The 18974-nt window shown below is 43.3% G+C and overlaps 1 protein-coding gene across 2 annotated transcripts in view; it reads right to left on the bottom strand.

Moving 5' to 3' along the window:
* Positions 1 to 1541: 1541 nt before the first annotated feature.
* The window catches only part of CDKL4 (cyclin dependent kinase like 4), a 52666-nt gene continuing 35233 nt past the window's right edge, over positions 1542 to 18974 (bottom strand). For both annotated transcript variants that reach the window (XM_070069209.2, XM_002709908.6), the window contains 5 exons: positions 17579 to 17776; positions 15349 to 15431; positions 13932 to 13988; positions 9121 to 9255; positions 1542 to 6657 (listed from right to left, as the gene is read on the bottom strand). In XM_070069209.2, the coding sequence (XP_069925310.2) occupies positions 6556 to 6657; positions 9121 to 9255; positions 13932 to 13988; positions 15349 to 15431; positions 17579 to 17776 (575 nt within the window). In that variant the 3' untranslated portion in view covers positions 1542 to 6555. The remainder of the gene's footprint in view (positions 6658 to 9120; positions 9256 to 13931; positions 13989 to 15348; positions 15432 to 17578; positions 17777 to 18974) is intronic.

Raw genomic sequence — 18974 nt, 5'->3', positions numbered from 1 at the left:
CACCGGAAAACATCGACTATACTCATTTAAACACAAGCAGCGTTAAAGACAGTGAAAGCAGAAAGGTCAACTCAAAAGAAAACAACAGAGGCTGATACAGTGGTATAAGTGGGGTAAGCCAATGCCTGAGATGCTGGCAGACCATACAGGCACCTGCTCAAGGCCCAGCGGCTCCACTCCCATCCAACCTAGCTCCCTGCTAATGCTCCTGGGGAATCAGCAGAAAATGGCCCAGGTGCTTGGGTCCCTGCCACCCACGAGTTCCTGGATTCTAGGTTTGGCCTGGCCCAGCTCTCGCCATTGTGGCTATCTGGGGAGTAAACCAGCAGAGGGAAGATTTCTCTCTCGGTAACTCTTTCAAATAAATTTTAAAAATTAAAACTTTTAAATAAGATTTATTATTTGAGAAGCAGAGTTACAGACATAGAGAGGGAGAGGCAGAGAGAGCGAGCTTCTATCTGCTGGTTCACTCCCCAAATGTCTGCAATGGCTGGAACAGGGCTGATCAGAAGCCAGGAGCTCCTTCTGGATCTCCTGCGTGGGTGTAGGGACCCAAGCACTTGGACCACCCTCTACTGCTTTCCCAGGCCATCAGTAGGGATGCTGAGACTGCTGGGATGGGCACCCATATAGGATACTGGTGCTGTAGGCAGAGGCTGAACCCCCTAAGCCACAACGTGGGCCCCTGAAACATATTTAAATAGAGATCTGAGACAGGCATTTCAATAGTGGTTAAGACACCACTTGGGATACCAGTATTGGAGTGCCTGGGTTCAAGTTCCAGCTCTGCTTCCAATGCAGTTTCCTGTTAATGAGCACTCAGGGAGGCAGCAGGTGATGGTTCGAGTGTTTGTGTCCCTTCCACCATGGGAGGCAGCAGGTGACGGTTCAAGTGTTTGTGTCCCTTCCACTCACATGGGAGACTAGGATGGAGTTCCAGGCGCCTTGCTTCGGCCTAGCTACTGCAGGCATTTGGGGAGTGAGCCATAGATGGACGAACTATCTCTGTCTCTCTCTGCCTTTCAAATAAAATGAAAAAAAAAAAGGGGGGGGGGAGGGCCACGTAAAATAGGACTATTTCCTTTATTTTACTAATGGTTTTTCTGTCTTTTGATCACTAGTGTGAGTGTATTGAGCCTTTTTATCTTTTAAACTCACAACAGAAACACAAGTGAGAATTTGGAATTAAAGATTCAAGAAATTTTCATATCCTGTAGCTAAGTATTATAAACAGTTACAGAAAAATTTTTGATAAATTGAAAAAAAGGATCTCACAGACTCAAAATACAGTTGTTAGATGTTCTTGGGGATAAGCAGCTAGCTAGTCAGACTGGAAAAGATTTTGTTAGTTTTTCCAAATTGTAAAAATTCCCAACCCAAGACACACACAAAAAAAATAGCTTGCCACACCAGCTGCTCAGACATTCCAACCAACAGGAAATTAAAAAACAAGTTCTGGAATTTACATATGAAGATGACAGTTTTTCCTCACTTAAATACAAAGTATTAGACAATGAAATAATAGTTGAGTTGAATAGTAATTAGGAAACAGAAATATTTATAACTTTTATTAAAATAAGCTAAAGAACATGTTCAGGTTAAGTTATATACACTGATGTACGGTTATCAAAATACTTGACCACCCCTATGTAGGCCTTCTAAATATCTGTAGCTAAATTTTTAGAAACACCATAATATTACATATGTTTAACATAATACAACTAAAGTGCATAATGAATTATTTATAGTAGTTTAAATTAGCTTTAATTAGCCTTCTGCTTATTATCAAATTCTAGACATATATCTACAATTTCCAGGGCTTTGAAGCAGATCTGCATCTATACAAATATGTCCTAAAATCCCAAGTAGACCCACAGCTTCTTCACTGAGACAATATTTAGAGATATGGTCTGGGAGAGTGGTTCACAACAGGAGACATATGCCTGTTGAAAACGATTACCAATTCTCAGCCTGGGTAACTGATGGGTGCAAATTAAAAAATGACGAAGCCCAAGTCTCTGCTGTTGAAATATAAAATCTGTATAATTCAGAGGTATTTGTAGAAATCGTTTAAGTTATCAATTATAGAAATCACTAAGAGTGATGCTAAACTTAGAAAGTTACTCTATGTCCCCCGCCTTGATGGATGTCTTAATACTTGACAGCATTAGGTGTCATTTCCAAAATAATTAGAGTTAGATTAACACATCAAGGAAGCATTACATATTACTAGGCATGTTAAAAGCACACCTGTCTTATTTACATTAATTAAAATAAGTGATAATTAGCTTCAAAATCCACTTTTACTTATAAAATATAGCCTCTATTAGACAGTTGTCTACAAACTACTATGAACCTGATAAAACTCAAGGTAGGTTGTAGCCATAAGCATGTGTATGAATGAAATACAAAGCAAGCAGGAGAGACAGAGAGTTATGTCCCAGCTCCAGGCATTGTTAATGAAAAGCCTCTTCTACCAGGAGATCCATTCAGGACACAAACGCTGTGCTATAGAGAATCACAGAAGGTTTGAGCTGAAGGGGGAGCCCCAGAAATCATCCAGGTTATCTTTCCTCTTATTTTACCCATTAGAAAACAAAGGCACAGAAAAGCTACCTCCAGGCCAAGTGATCTTTACTTTTATTCCTTTCTTCCTTTGTTTACCTCCTCCTCCTCCTCTGAGTGACAGAGAGAGAGAAGGAGAGACAAAGAAAGGGAGATCTTCCATCTATAGGTCCATTCTCCAGATGCCTGCAACAGCCAGGGCTGGACCAGGCTGAAGCCAGGAGCCAGGAACTCCACCCAGGTTCCACATGGGTGGCAGGGACACAAGGAGTTGGGCCACTACTCTTTACCTCCCAAGCACATTAGCAGGAAGTTAGATCTGAAGTGGAGGAGCCAGGAACCAAATCAGGTGCTTGGACAAGGGATGCAGGTGCCCCCAGAAGCTGCTTAACTGTCTGCAGCACAACACCTGCCCTTAAGTGTTGTCTTATTCTCTATCCATTGCTCTTACAGGTGGTTAGTCTTCTGCTAAAACAAGAATGAAGTGGTTGAGTTAATGACTTTAACAGAAAACAAACACGTAGAACATTAACTTGTAAGCGGCATTTATCTTTACGTGTTAAGTACATGCATACAATCTGTGTGCTTGCAATTACACTTAATACTTTACACTGACACCCCAGTGTTTTTAAGACATTGCTGTTAGTGGGACTGAAGCATCATTCCTCTTCTGGTGGTATCTTTTCATTATAAAAATCACTTTCTTTGTGGAGAATGCTTTTGCCATTCAAGTTGTTCCAAAACCAGGATTGGAAATCACAGGTGGTGACAAATGACTGAGAAAGTGCCAACTTTTTGACAAATTATATTTCTAAGGCAAGGAGACTAAGGGAACAAAAAACATCTTTGGAATTTAAAAAGGCAAAATAATTGACTAATTATCTGATGTACTGTAGTTTCAGAAATTTGCAGGAGCAAAGAAGAGCAGCGGGAGAAGGAGACTCTACTTTCTCCTTCAACTCTTTCCCTAATCAAGAGCTTTACCCTTTACTCCACCATCTCTCCGATCCCAAGGATTCAGAAGCCCATAGTGATTCTTTAACCAGTTACAGTCATCTTCACAAAGTCACCTGCTGCAAGGGCTCCGTGGCTGGAGAAGCTGGAACAATCACATTCACATAACCACCAGGACCGCAACAGGTGCAAGGCCAAGTCCAGGCCCACAGCTTCTCTGGCTGAGAGAGGTTTAATTTCATGTTCTCTTATATGGAGCTAAGAAGTCTGCATTTTAAATGGCCTGAGAAGTGCTCTACAAAACAAACAAACAAAAAAAACAGAAACAAAAACAAACAAACAAAAAACAAACAAAAAAAAACCCCAAAGCAAAACAACCTCATGGGGACTGAGCAGGCACGCAGGTACGGAAGGTGCGATGCACTGAGCAGGGTGTGGAGAGGTCAGGCACAGGTGGAACAGAGAAGTGCTCCGGTGGCATCACTCGCTGTGACGGTGCAATTTTTGGACAGCATCAGGAAAGAGCTATATAAAGAAATTAAAAGGCCTGAAAGTTGGCAGGGGTGAGACGCAACCCAGGTGAGCCAGAAACTGCACCAGAGGCTGCAGGAAATGCTTGGTTACAGAAGTAAGTGGGCTTCTGCGAAGAGGCCTGGGGCAAGCTGAGTTTTACAAAAGTCGGGGTTGAATCCAGACCCTGGACACTGAAGTGCAAGTCCCCTCCATGGGACCGAGGAGTGTGAGCGAATCCGTGTAGCACGGAGGCCCCAGGGGTGCACTTGAAACAGAAACAACGAGTGGCAGCTCGGGACCTGTGTCCCTGAGTGACACGGGCAGCGGCCAGGCGAGGTGGCCCGGGGTCACCCAGGGTCCGCCCCACTGGCGGATGCTCTCAGAAGATTATTTTCCTTCACAGCAATGTGCCTGCGTCAGAACATTTTTATAAGTGTTAGATGCTTCTTCCTCTCTCCTCCCCAGTGATGCCTGAGGGGTGGATTTGTCTAAGCAAAAACAATGAGGAAGAGGAAGGTTAGTTTGAATAAATGCCTGAATGCTATAAAAAAAAAAAAAAAAGGAAGACAGTCACTTCACCAATCCCTGCCAAAGACTCAATTGTTTGAAGCATGATTCTGAGAAAAATGGGTAATGCAGTCACGTGCTGTCTTCCAATTTCCTATGTGCACACACATGCGTGTGTATGTGCATTACGTCACATATATATTACATATTATCTGTGTGTACCGACGACCAGTGACCAGTGAGGATGTGAGAGGCTTGGTAATAAGAAGGTTTACATGAAAACAAAACAAAACAAAAAAACCCCACTATGAAAGCTAAAAAGAAATCTTCCAGCAAAGTCGCCTTTTATCTTTTCTTCTTCATTTTCCTTGTGCCTGTGGTACCATCCTGTTAAAAATCCAAGAAACGAACACATCTGCGGAGGCACACTGTTGCTAACATGGTGAGAATAAGGAGGCCCTATCAGCTTCTACGCATACTAAAACTGTGAAATTTGCCAAATAAGCTCCCTGAAGTCCCTCCAGCAGGCAAGAAACTATTGTTTAGCTGCCATTCATTCTTAGTAAATGGAGACTCCTGAATAACCGAGGTTCACTGGAAGTTTCCATTGCCATATTCACAAATGCAGATTCTGAGAGATGTTACTGTGTTTCCCTAGCAGTACATGCTTCACTCCTGGGGCCAGACACCAGAGATTTCTGGGATAATGTGCACCTGTGAAATCTGACAACATTCAGGTAAGCATGCCAGACCCCGGAGCAGGCAAGAGTTCATGAAATGCTCTTCATTTTTGCTCACAGGAACGCCACTGCTTTTAGCCATTTTGCCTGACAGTGACAGGCAGCCTTGGGCTATTATTTCACACAAGTTCCTTGAGAGCAAACTAAAAGCACTTTCCAACATTCTGCTTTCTTTGTGGATGTCCGGCAGAGAGGACATCCACTATGATACTTCAAAACTTCTAAGTATACACTTATATAGCTAATATCTCCATACACTTATACATAGACAGACAGATGTTACGCTTCCTTGGGAAAAGAACCCAAAGTAAATTCAGCTCACTTATTAGATGTTTTCTGCAGTTTCTGGATACATAATGCAATTGACAGAAGGATAGTCCTGCTCTTAGCAGAATTTACAAACCCAATCTGATTATGATGCAGTCACTAAGTTGAGGGTTGCACAAGTTCACAGAGGCTACGGATTCGACTGTTTGGAAGAGGAATGGCAATAAATGATTTAAACACCGCGCCCAGGAGGACTGCTCTCAGCACTGAGAGGGTCAGCCAGGAGAAAAGGACAGAGTCCTGACCGCCAAAGGAGAGCATCAGGGTCAGCGGCCAACTATTCAATTGCAGCACTGTCATGAGGATGGTGACTTCCTGTCATTCATCCATGATTTGCTATATATGGAATTCGTATGGAATTTTCTCTAACTAGCTTTAAAAATAGAATCGTCAATGTCTCATGAGAGAAAAACTAGAATCTTCCATGGAATCAAAGAATAAACCTGCATGACCTTGCAAGGTTCCCTTTCTACATCAATGTCAAATGTGAAAAAAAATGCCAGCATTACTCAACAGTAGAGGGAATTAAAATGCAGGAACATAATGTCATTCATTACACAAACAACAGCAAGACAGGCTATTTGATATTGCTTTAAGATGCTTTGTGGTCTGCTGAAGCAAGGTGATATATGCAAATCTTTCTCATAAAGCGAGGCATAAGTCCACAAATTTCCAATATAAATTGCCTCCGGAAGGGCTGCTGAGAGTGAAAATGTCTCCTCCCAATGTGCAGTTTCAGGCCTTACAACACTTAAAGAAATGTGCTAAAAGAGAAAATTGGCATGGAGAAAGCACGGGAGAGGAATCAGCAACGATCACAGCAAAACAATTCTAGAAGGCATCTTAATTTTCATATGGCTAATTTGCATTTGAAACACTGAGAATCCCTATCTCGCTCGTACAAAAATGTGTACATATTAAATTACTTTGCACTTGAAAGAACATTTTCCTAAATGTTTGGAAGATGATCCAATTTTAACTGGAGGACTTGTTTTCTTCCATCAGGTGTGGGGGAGATGTGGCTTCCTGGTATGAGAGGCAACAGTTGATTCTAATAGCAGAACAAGACAAAAATAAAAGAGCAAATTGAAAATTTCTATATAGACACGGGTTGAGTTAAAGGTGGTTAAACAACAACAAGAAGAGAGATACTGTACCAAGACGTCAACAAGATATCAATTTTAAAATTAAACTTGGTGACCTTTCCAGAAACCTGTGATCCTGCGAGACCTGAAAATCAGCTCCTATCACTTATTCTAGGATTCTCATGGGTGCACTATTATTTATTCCAAAACGTTTTCTTGTGAGCATCTAGTCAGTGTTTAAAGGATGCCTGCTGGCTATTAAGCAGTGATTCCTGGGGTCCCTATCCCACTCATCTCTACTTGTGAATAGCCAGGATATTGGCGAAATCCTTACTATCAACTTATTTATCCATTAGTGTTAAGATTATTTAGTCTTAAGGAAACTGTTATCCACCCAGAGATCTAAAAGTTGGGATCCAGGCAGAAATTTGAACTCACACTGGATTCTAAGATCTTTCCAAAACTTTCCATTTATTTTCTGGTATGGTAAAATGTCTAGGAAGAGGTGCATCCTCAGAAAGAAAAAGAGAACTTGAAGCACATCGGCCTTGATTGCTGGGAACCTGACTTGGAGGAGGGAGCCGTCTAGGCGGGGGGCCTTGGTGGGTGCTGTGCTGGGGCCCATCACGCAGCGGTGGACAGGACACACTGTACTAAGGCCAAGGGAACCTTCGTGATCTTTGTAAAGATCATTAAGCAAGCTGCCGTGTTTTTCTTTTGTCATCCCCAGCTCTTGGAAGGCTTTCTGTGAAGTCCCTGACTAGTCTCAGAGGGGCTCTGAAGAGCAAAGGTGGCACAGCTGTGTAATGGAGCCTAAAAGGGAGAGCAGCACCCTTCTCCCCCAGAGGTGAGTGTGGGCAAAGGTGGTGGCATGGACAATGAACGAGGGAAGAGGGAGAAGTGGTCTGGGCAGTGACATCCTCTATCAGTTGTGGGGAGGAGGTGAGATATTTTTAAGGAGATGAGGTCTTTCCACACCCAATTCACACTGTATTTCAGATTGTATTTATTATTGCTGCCTCAGACTTACTTGAATAAACCTAATCTTTTTGTTATTTACACAGCATTGGGATGGATGTGCAAGTGATTAACAATGAAAGGTAAAATAGCAAATCTAAGAAAATTTTGGATACCCAGAAACTTTGTATTCAAATAATTTTTCATCTTATTGATTAATTGATCTTTATCTCCCAACAAACTTCTATTTGAACTATTAGAGGTCAGAAGAGGGGCCGGCGCTGTGGTGCAGTGAGTTAAGGCCCGCCCCTGCAGCACCGGCATCCCATACGGGCGCCAGTCTGAGTCCCGGCTGCTCCACTTCTGACCCAGCTCCCTGCTCATGCAGCTGGGAAAGCAGCAGAGGATGGCCCAAGTCCTTGGGCCCCTGCATCCACGTGGGAGACCTGGAAAAGGCTGCTGGCTTCGGATCAGCTCAGCTTCAGCTGTTGTGGCCATTTGGAGAGTGAACCAGCAGATGGAAGACCTCTCTCTCTTTCTGCCTCTTCCTCTACCTCTCTCTGTAACTCTTTCAAATAAATAAAAACATAAATATTTCTTAAGAAAAACATTGGTCAGAAGAAAAAGACTGCTTTCCTCCCTTAGGGAAAACATGCTGATGAGAAAATAAAGGACCAAAAAATTAGATCAAAAGTTGAAGACGGGGCAAATGCAAAACATGACAATCATTAGCCCTGACAAACTGAAAATCACCAACGTGGTTTATTAGTAAGCAATGCTCACCAATTTATTCATTGGAAAAATATTCATTAGTACCTTCTATGTGTCAGGTTATTTTAGATACTGGGTATATAAGATGGGGGGGGATCTAAACCAAAACAAAACCTCCTTCCATGGAGTTTATGTTTTCAAAGTCTTCTGAAACCAATGAAGGAAGGACAGTCTATCAAACTGCCGAACTATTGTTGACTACCTTGCTCTGCAATGCTGGCCCCTTGTCAGGCAGGATCTAGCTCCCGGGTGTCTGGTTTCACCCCTTTGTATCTACCAGAGCTTGTCCTTGGTTTCATGGGTTAAGTTGCCTAACATGGGTGAAGAGATGGTGAAAAGAGTCACGTTTCCAATGCTGGGGGTCTGGATGCTACACAGAGGTCCTGGGATTCCTTAATCATGATGGCGATACTCGGTCCTGTCCTCATCAGGGTTCTACTGTGCAAAGCTGTTGCTTCTTAGGTATGTGATCTGGCAGCTGGCAGACCCAATCAGTGTAGCCAAGGAGTTGCGCAATAATTTGATTCCAGTGTTTTTGGAATAAGATTTGCAACAATCTAGATATTCTCAAGTTCTATGATTTTATTACATCAATCACAACTAACCCAGGGCAAAGAAAAGGTCTTGATCTCATTTTGAAAGATAAAAAAAACAAATAAAAGAACCCTTTGTACAGCATTTTAACTTTTGAATGGAGGTACCTGCTGACGTCTTCTGTTTCTTCCCTCATTACGTGCTTTTCTTTTAATTTGTTCCTCTCGGAAAGAGTCAAAGTAGGAGCTCTCCAGGAGTTGGGCACAGGTTAATCTGTCATTTGGATTCATCTTCAGACACCCCTTCAGATAAAGAGAAAAGCAAGGAAGATATTAACAGAAGGGTTTATTTTATTACTGTACCCAAAACTTTGAATAATAACTTGACAAACATGACTTTTAAAAATCTTTAAGTTTATATGATATCCAGTGCTCAGAACTTGTTAATAGCTAGACTAGCTCTTCTTTTGCCAATTGGAAGCATTTGCGGACGGGATGCATGGACATCCAGTGTCTCTGGACGGGCCACGTTGGATCACCTGTTTCTCCCCATGGCATCTTTCCATTCTAGTGAAACCAAGGCAGAAGTCTGCAGGGTGTGGTCTCCGTGAGTTTGTCAGAAATGTAAATTCTGAGGTCCTGCCCCAGCCTTGCCAAATCACAAGCACTGGGGATGGGTGGGGCCTAGCAACCTGTGCTTAACAAGCCCTCTGGATGGTTCTGATAACCGTATAGTCAAGTTTGAGAACCAGTGGTTCTTAAGCTGAAGAAGCTATGAACCTCAATGAGTGGAAGAAAGCTAAAATGGGGAGAAATGGAATATGTATTCATATAGGAATAACTAGAGGCAAAAAAAGAGGTGGTGGCATTGTGGTCCTTTGTGTGTGAGGCTGTGGAAGCCCATAGCTCAGCCTCTGAGAGTTAGGAGTGGGGAGTGTGAGAGGTGCAGGCCAGGCACAGTCCTGATGTGTGATCTCTGCTGAGAAGCCCTGGTATTCCCTGGCCAGAGCATGAAGAAATGGGGCAGCTTTACCACGCGCAGGCACAGGCGACTTGCCACTTCTGCCTCAGGTCTGTTGGAGAGAAATAAGGCTCGCCAGCACCGCACTCGTGTGTCCAGACAGTGGTGTCACCTGAAGCTGTCCCAGCTGTGGGCTGCCCTGTGGTGCCTGTTCCTGAGCCCAGCTCACCTCTGGTCTCTGAGGTCCCTAAAAAAGCTGCCTGTCTGTAACCAGTCTCATCTGCCCCTTGCAGTGGGAGCTGAACAACCCTGCTCAACACAGCCAGATTCACAGTCCCTTCACACCTATGACCTGCTGCAACAGATCAACCCTCCACCCAGCTAATGATCTGCCTTTAACTAACTCTGGTTGTCACAGGGAAGTACCTCCTCAAACCTTAATACCTACAATCAGGACAGAAGTCTAATCTGAATACAGAATTTGGCAGTCTCTATTTCTTCACCAATTAAAACATTTTTTAAATTTATTTTCATTTGTTTGAAAGGCAGAGAAACAGAGAGAGCTAGGCACAGAGAAAGAGCTCCATCCACTGGTTCACTCCACAAATGCCCACTAAACAAAGGCAAAGCCAGGAGCCCAGGAACTCCATCTGGGTCTTCCACGTGGGTGGCAGGGACCCAAATACTGAGGCTATCACTGTTGCTTTCCATGGTTGCATTAGCTGGAAGCTGGATCAGAGGCAGAGGTAGGCACACTGATATGGGACACGGGCATCCCAAGCAGCGTCTTACCTGCTGCACCAAACACTTGCCCGTCTTCTTCACTTCTTGGCTACTGCCTCCATCATTCCACGTGAGCGGTTCTTGTTATTGTGCCCCTGGGCTCTACTTCTTACATGCAGCAGGTGTTTTGAGTTTTTATCTCAATTGTGTTAGACACGACTGACCACATCCTCCTTTTCAACTCTCTCCTTGGCTTCCCTGTCAGCTCACTTTCTTTCATCTGCCTCCTGGCTGCTCCTTTTCAAACCAGCCTTTGCTATTACACCTTCTTTTCCATCACAGTCGGATGGACTGTCTCAAGGTTTACCCGTTGCATCCTCATTTTTCTCATCTGTCCTCAGTTTTTAGCTGATCTCATTGACACCCATGATTTCAATTATCAGGACTTGCTGGAGATTTCCATACCCATAATTCTGTTACAGACCTGTCCGCCAAACTCCAGACCCACAGGTGCAATTGCTTACTTAACTTTTCTTCTTGGTCTCTTCGGCACTGTCACAGGTTAAAATGTATCCTCACCAAAAGAAAATTTTGCTCAAGTCCTAACTCCCAGTATCTCAGAATGTGACCCTGTTTGGAAATAAGGTCTTCGTGCATGTAATTTGTTAAGATGAGGTCACAGTGCAGTAGCATGGACCCCTAACCCAATTATGACTGGTGTCCTTAAAAGAGAAGGGAAAGCAAGGTGAAAACAGACACACAGAGAGAACGCCATGTGGTGACGGAGGCAGACACTGGAGTTATGCTGTCACAAGCCAGGGGATGCTTGGGGCTACCAGAAGTTGGAAAAGGCAAGGAAGGATCCTCACCAAGTTTTCAGAGAAAGCAGGGACCTGCCAGCACCTGGAAATGGACACAGAGCTCATCCGGGCCACTCTCCTCTACTTCACTCCCCAGAGAGAAATCACAATTAAGTCTCTCAGTTACTCGTAAAATATCTATCTTGAATTCATTCATGTTTTCATAGGAGCTTACAATCTACTGAAATCCAATCCATCACTAAGTGCCCCTGAGTTCTTATTTTAAAGCCAGTTTTAGATTCTTGGAAGAGACTGTTGATGCTGAGCTGCTCCATGGGTTTGGGCTGGGACAATGTACTACACGACCAGTTTTAGGAGCACTGAGACGAACTGGTGGGGGTGGGGAGTTGGGGGGAGAGCGAGGCTTCTGGGTCTTTGCCTTCCTAGATTAATTACTTTCTGTAATTTAGAGTTCTCAGAGGTATTCCTTGATTGAAGTGCTTCTAGCCAAGCAAAGGTATGGATAAGGTGGGATACAAGAAATTGGGCCAGCAAAGTCTAAGTCTGTATCCTTTTATTAAACTTTAAATTTCACTGAAAGGGGCCAACGTTGTAGCATAGTAGGTTAAGCCTCTACCTACAAGGCTGGCATCCCATATAGAAGTCCTGATTGCTCCATTTCTGATCCAGCTCCTTGCTAACGGCCTGGGAAAGCAGTGGAAGATGGCCCAAGTGCTTGGGCTCCTGTACCCACATAGGAGACCCAGAAAAAGCTCCCAGCTCCTGGCTTCAGATCAGCCCAGATCTAGCAGTTGCAGCCATCTGGGGAGTGAACCAACAGATAAAAGACCTCTCTCTCTGTCTCTCCCTTCTGTATGTAACTCTGCCTCTGAAATAAATAAATCTTTTTTAAAAATTTCACAGAAAGCCCTCTAGTGAAATTTCTAATCATCTACAGTCTTCTTCTTAATGACCAAAGTAAACTGCTACAGCGATGTAGGGTACTCATGATTATGGAGACAAATGAGTAATAAGTAATAAAACTGGGCCTGTGGTCTTATTTGGTGCCTGAGGGAGACCTGCCACACATTGGCCACTGCGTGCCACCACTGCACTTGCTACTGTCATTGGCCAACGTTTTTACCTCTTGAGCAGTTCTCTGCATAGCTTATGACCCATTCCTGTGGGGTAATTACCTGTTATGGTACCCAGTACTTATTTGTTGTTGAAGATGTCCCAATTGCAATTAGTTACAGAAGGTCTTCTTTCATCTAACATGGGGCAGGAGTCTAGGAGATAGGGTGTGGCCCATGGACTAGCACAAACTTTGATGTACTCAGAGAATTCCTGGGTCTCAGATCAATATTTCTAAGTCTAAATCAAATGGAGGAGTAACAAATTGAGCTTCATCTAGAATCTCGGGCAAGCCCACAGGGCACTATACCTTTAGAGGAGAAGACAAGGAGCTTCTCTGACACCTTAGAGTTTTGTGTCCTGCAATTGCCTGCCCGAGAACTTCCAGGTTAGCTGGAGGAGTAAACACGGTAGGCTCCTGGCTCCACCTGAGAATGGACTGGGTTTGCAGTGCCTGACATCTTTTGCTAAACTGTGAGTGGATCAGAACAGCCTGTCAAGATCAAGGCTGCGGGGGAGGGCTGGCCTTCTAGGACAGGGCCTGCAAAATTCTAGGTGAGGGTGGAGCAGTGAGGCAGGGCAGGTGCAAGCTGAGGTCAGGTGCAGCTATGGTGAGGGGAGTCACAGGGCATAAAAAGCATTCGGCTCAGCACCCTGAGTGATTGGTGCAGGCACGAAGGCTGGTCAACAACGCTGATGCTGGCTCATCCAAACCACCTCACTGTCTGGACTAGAGGCACCTCCAACTGAGCTGTTCATTCACAATCACCTAAGGAGATGTTAAAGACACAAATCCCCAGCTCTTACTCATGGAGAGTCTGCTTCCATAAATCTCTAAAGGCATATACTGGAATCTGTATTTTTGAGAAGGTCCCAGGCCATTCTGATGAGCAGCCATGCTTGGAAACACTGTTACAGATAGAAGTTAGTTGATTGTTAAAGACAGATACCCTGTCTGGTATTCTCAACCCATTCCCCAAAAGGATTTCCATATCCACTCTTGATGGAAGGGTCATACTTTGTAGTGTGTCCTCTGTGGGTCAAGCATGAATGGTAGACTGGTCTTAGGTAAGTACCTTCAGATTTTTATTAAAATCTGCCCATTTCTCTTGGGCCTAATGTAAGGGATAGGGTCTGTTGTCTGTGTGGCTCTTTGGCCTTCTTCTAATTTTAATAGATATGTCAGAATTTTTACTGCTTAAAATGCTGATGCTCTTTTAGCTGCAATTGGTTCAGTTTCTAATCATTTTCAATGGCTACATCCTACTTGGACATTATTTGCCCTATTTTCCATTTCTCCCACGATTACCACCTACAGTCATTACAATTTGCAGTCACAAACAGTCATGATTCTTAAGTACCTTCATGAAATTCAAAGCCACAGGATGAGCATTTGAGAACTTTTCCTCAAGAGTTTCCTGGACAACAAAGTAAAAGGATTTCAATATTACATAATAACAAAGTAACGCATATTTTGTATATATCAGTAATAATAACACTTTGCAGCCAGAGTCTCTAGTAGGTTAGATGATTAAGACTTTTTTTTTTTTACAAAAACTACTTTTTTTACATTATTTTACACTACAGGATAAAGGTCTGGAACGTGTTAAGACAGGAATTAATTTGATAAGGCATCTCCACTGATCCATAGATGTGGGTCCTAAATGTTCCCATCTGAAATCTACCACGCTGCCTGGTATCTGTGCCTGGTCTTTTTATGAGGATGTTTTGAGCCTTCATGAAAACACACTGAACTACATGTAGAAGAGCTCTACAGAAATCAACAGAAAGATAAACACACGAGAAACAGAATCATGGGGAGGGCAGGGACTGGGGAGCCTTCAAAGGTGTAATTTTACTTCTTTAGCTGGGCAGCAGACACATGAGTTTGTTGTATTTCATTCTTAATTAAACATACGAACATACTACTTTATAACCTTTGGCCTAATTTTATCTTTTTTTGTGTAAGGTTTTTGACAAACGCAACAACAGAGAAAACCAACAGTATACAACAAGGCATTGTATGAAATCTCGATTTTACATGGACAGTGTCCAGAGAGCCTCCGACTCCTCAGAGGTGCCACAAGTCACGATCTAGCGTCTCGGACCTCTCCCCATCTCTGCACTGCCTGTCTCTCCCAATAACCCTTTCTTTGTGTAGGCAGATCCTAGACCACAGGGGATTTTAAAGGTCGGAGGCCACCCCAGAGTCGACGTCTGCGGTGAGTAGGACGTCAAGCAGTCACGGACATGTTCCTGGCAGAGGCAGGAGGACACAGGTGATGGCTGTGACCTGGAGCTTAGTGAGCCCAGTGAGAAGCCTTTTGTAGAATGGCCAGCCTTCCATGGGAAAATATCCGCCAGGGGAAAAAGGTTTTTATTGATTTGTGCTTTGTTTCACAAGTTGAAAAAAAATTGAGTGCATGCATGTCTTCGAAATAAAGGTTACTGTAAGCACTGCTTATGAGGAAATAATGATTTCAGGGAAAGCTAACTTAGTGCTTTGGCTAAACAGATCAAGGCGTATGCTAAGACACTAAAAATGCTAGCACTTTAGATGTAACATTAAATTAATCTCTGCTAGACAGGACAGGTAGACTTCGAAAGCATTTTCTCAGCTCATTTCTCAGCAATTTTTTTTAACACGATTTCTTCAAAATGTGTCAGTATGTCATAAGAAAACAGAAACCAAAACCACAAATATTAAAAAGGAAACAACTCCTTCTTTAAAGAAAGGAGCCACACACATAACAAAATACCCAAAATAGAGCAGCTTACCATGTCTTCTGGCTCAGGTATACTGATGCCATGGAAAAACTGGTTACTTCTAAAGATAGACTGATGTCTTGGTATTAGCTTTCCTGTAGGATAGGAACCAGAAAAACTCCTGATAAGTGTGCTATAAAATAACTAACTAACTGGCTAACCTAAACTCACTCACTCACTAAATGGCTACCTTCTGAGGTAGGGATCTGAAACACTCGCAGTGACCGAGTGGGGCCACGGGGGACCCGCCCTGCAGAAGCAGGTCTCCCTGGGCAAAGCCAGTCCCCTTCCACAGCTTTCTTCCCCATTCTGCTCCTCAGCCTCCACCAAAGGACGAGCTGAGAAAACTGGTGCTGTACACACACTATCTCCTTTCATCTCGTAACAGTCTCCCAACAGTGGTAGCTGTTTCTTTTTCTTCCTCTTCTTTGTAAATCTCCCCCATCCATGAGGACAATGAGCTGAGAGGGGCAGTGTGGCCAAGAGCATGCGGTAATGAAGCAGCCGACCCAAGATTCAAACCCAGCCTTGTCTCATGCCAAACACCAAGCTAGGTCTAGTATCCATCTAGTGCAAATTTCCAGAATCCTACTCGGAAACCAATCAAACCGACAACACACACTGAAGACATGCCCTGGGATGACACTCCACCCCGAAGCTTCACACTGCAGATTTCTCCAGGAGAAAGGAATCAGCCAAACCTGGAACTGGCCAGCAGCCCTGTGGCCAGGACAGCCCACGAGGAGGAGCGAATACCTACTCGTGCTGTGTGTGGAGGTGTAACTCTCTTTGCATCCACACTCCTGAGGGAAGCTGCAGCTAACCCTGTGGGTTGTATTCTCTTCCAACCAGCTGCAGGTAGACAATGACTGCCAAGCACGATGACACGTAATTGTAGGGTCATGGAAAAAACCACCCAACCCCAAACCTCAAGTCCTACTCCAATCTCATTCTTAGCTGGCTGTATGATCTTGGGTCAGTCATGGAGGCTCCCTGAGCCCCAATTCCCTCATACATGAAATAAAAATAAATACAATAAAAACTGTAAATAAGTACAATAAAACTGTAAATAAGTACAAAAATAAGTACAATAAAAACTGTAACTTTCTTACTGGCTTTTCTTATGATTGCAAGAGATAATATAGTAAGGAAGTACTTTGTAAATTCTGAACTGCTAAGCAAGGAGACATGCCAATGGGACTTTATACTTCAGCAGCCACTTTTGATCAGGAAATAAAAATCAGATTCTTCAGTTCCACCATGGGAATTTGAAAACTATGGTCTTCAGGCCAGTTCTAGCCCAGTGCCTGTTTCTGTCTAGCTGAGATCTGACAATGATTTTTAAATGGATTTTTAAAAGCATTCAAAGAGGGGCCGGCGCTGTGGCTCACTAGGTTAATCCTCTGCCTGCAGCACCAGCATCCCATATGGGCACTGGTTCTAGTCCTGGCTGCTCCTCTTCCAGTCCAGCTCTCTGCTGTGGCCCGGGAAGGCAGTGGAGGATGGCCCAAGTGCTTGGGCCCCTACACCTGCATGGGAGACCAGGAAGAACCACCTGGCTCCTGGCTTCAGATCAGAGTAGCTCTGGCCATTGCAGCCATTTGGGGAGTGAACCACAGAAGGAAGACCTTTCTCTCTGTCTCTCTCTCTCTCACTGTCTGTAACTCTACCTGGCAAATAAATAAATAAAAATCTTTAAAAAAAACATTCAAAGACTATTTTGTGATGTGTTCATGGATACATTGTGTATACCTGCTTTTTTGCATGACAGCAACAGAGTCAAGCAGTGGCAACACACACTCTAAGGCCTGCAAATCCTAAAACATTTATCATCTGGTCTCTTATAGAAAAAAAATTTGCTGACCCCCTCCTCTAGGGTTAAAGAGAGGAAAGCTTGTCACAATGGACAGAACCTGCATTTGGTTGAGTATCACTTAGATGGAGCTCTAGGCAGCTGACTCATATCCCTATCACTATCTTAGCCCTACATGGAAAGTAAATGTATAGCTTATTCCATGACTAATTGACTTTTTTTGGAAAGATATCTGAAAACTCACTAAGAGGAGTTAAGAGTCGATGTACTGGGAAAAGGACTGTGCTTTGGCTACAACTCAGAAGCCAGAACGACCATTCTGAGTAGCACTTTAAAAAGCAATAAAGCTCTTGCTTTGTTTTGCATTACAAAAGGCACACTACACTATAATCATTTAGCAAGCCCATAGCCACAGAATACAATTCATACCCAGTGTTCTGATGATCAGATAAAGTTGGTCCACATCTGATTTCCCAGGCCAGAGTGGCTGGCCTGTCAGGAGCTCTGCAAAAACACAACCGATTGCCCAGACGTCCACTGAAGAACCATACTGAGTATCACCCACGAGCAGCTCAGGGGCTCGGTACCATCTGGTTGCAACATAATCTGTGTAGGTATCTCCTGGAACTGCAAAGGTATCAGTCAGACCAGAGGAGTCACATTCTCCCCACTCATGAACCTGTGAACTGCACCCCGCAAGGGCAGGGCAGGCCTTCGTTTTCAGTAACTCTCAGAGGTCATGTATGGCTAACAGCTGCTGCACAGAGGCACTGGGTACGCAGTCACGCTGTGCACGGAAATGGTAAACTTGACTTTGGTGAGCACCCTTGTTAGTTAGCATTTACATCATCATACACAGGAGGCCATGAGATTTCCGTGGCCTAACTTACAATTTAAACCAGCAATTGTTTTTTCCACATTGTCAGGACAGTGCGTGTTGTGGATTACACTGTGTCCTCCCAAAAACCAGGTCTGAAGTCCTGACCCCTGTTAACCTGTGAATGTGACCTTATTTGGAAGTGGAGTCTTTGCAGATTTACCTGGGTTAAGATGAGGTCATATTGGACTAGGGTGGACCCTAAATTCAGCGCCTGGAGTCCTCACAGTAGGACTCCTGTGGTTTAAGTGGTTTACGCTTCACAGGGACTGCCAAGCTGTTTTCCACAGATCTCTGTCACTTCTCATCCACCCCAACAACACGAGGGCTCCACTTTCTTCATATAGTCGCCAACACTTGTTATTTGGTTGTGTGTGTGTGTGTGTGTGTGTGTATGTGTGAGTGATTTTTTATGATAGCTATCCTAATGGGTATGAATGATATCTCACTATAATTTCATTTGCATTTCTCTTATATTCGTGATGTTGAGCATCTTTTCATTTGCTTATTGGCCATCTGTATATCTTCTTTGAAGAAATCTCTATTCAAGGTCTTCACTCATTTTTAAATTAGTTTTTGCTGTTGAGTTATAAGAGTTTCTTATATGTGCTGGATACAAATTCTTTATCAGATATAAATTTGCAAACATTTCTTCCCATTGTGCAAGATACATTTTCACTCTATTTTTGATAGACAAAAAATTTTCATTTGGATGAAATCTAATTATCTATTTTTTCTTTTGTTTACATGTAAGAAATCACTATAAAATTCAATATCATGAAATGTTCTCCCTATATTTTCTTCTAAAAATTTTATAATTTTAGCTTTTACATTTAGGTCTGTCTGTGGTCCATTTTGAGAACTTTTGAATATGGCAAAACAAAAGTCCAACTTCATTTAAAAATTTTTTTATTAAAAATTAATTAATTGATATGGAAGTCAGTTACA

This window comes from Oryctolagus cuniculus, chromosome 2 (assembly GCF_051225735.1).
Source record: "Oryctolagus cuniculus isolate XC-2025 breed Fujian yellow rabbit chromosome 2, ASM5122573v1, whole genome shotgun sequence".
NCBI lineage: Eukaryota > Metazoa > Chordata > Mammalia > Lagomorpha > Leporidae > Oryctolagus > Oryctolagus cuniculus.
The sequence above is the reverse complement of the archived record's forward strand: the minus strand, read 5'-3'. Positions and strand labels throughout refer to the sequence as shown.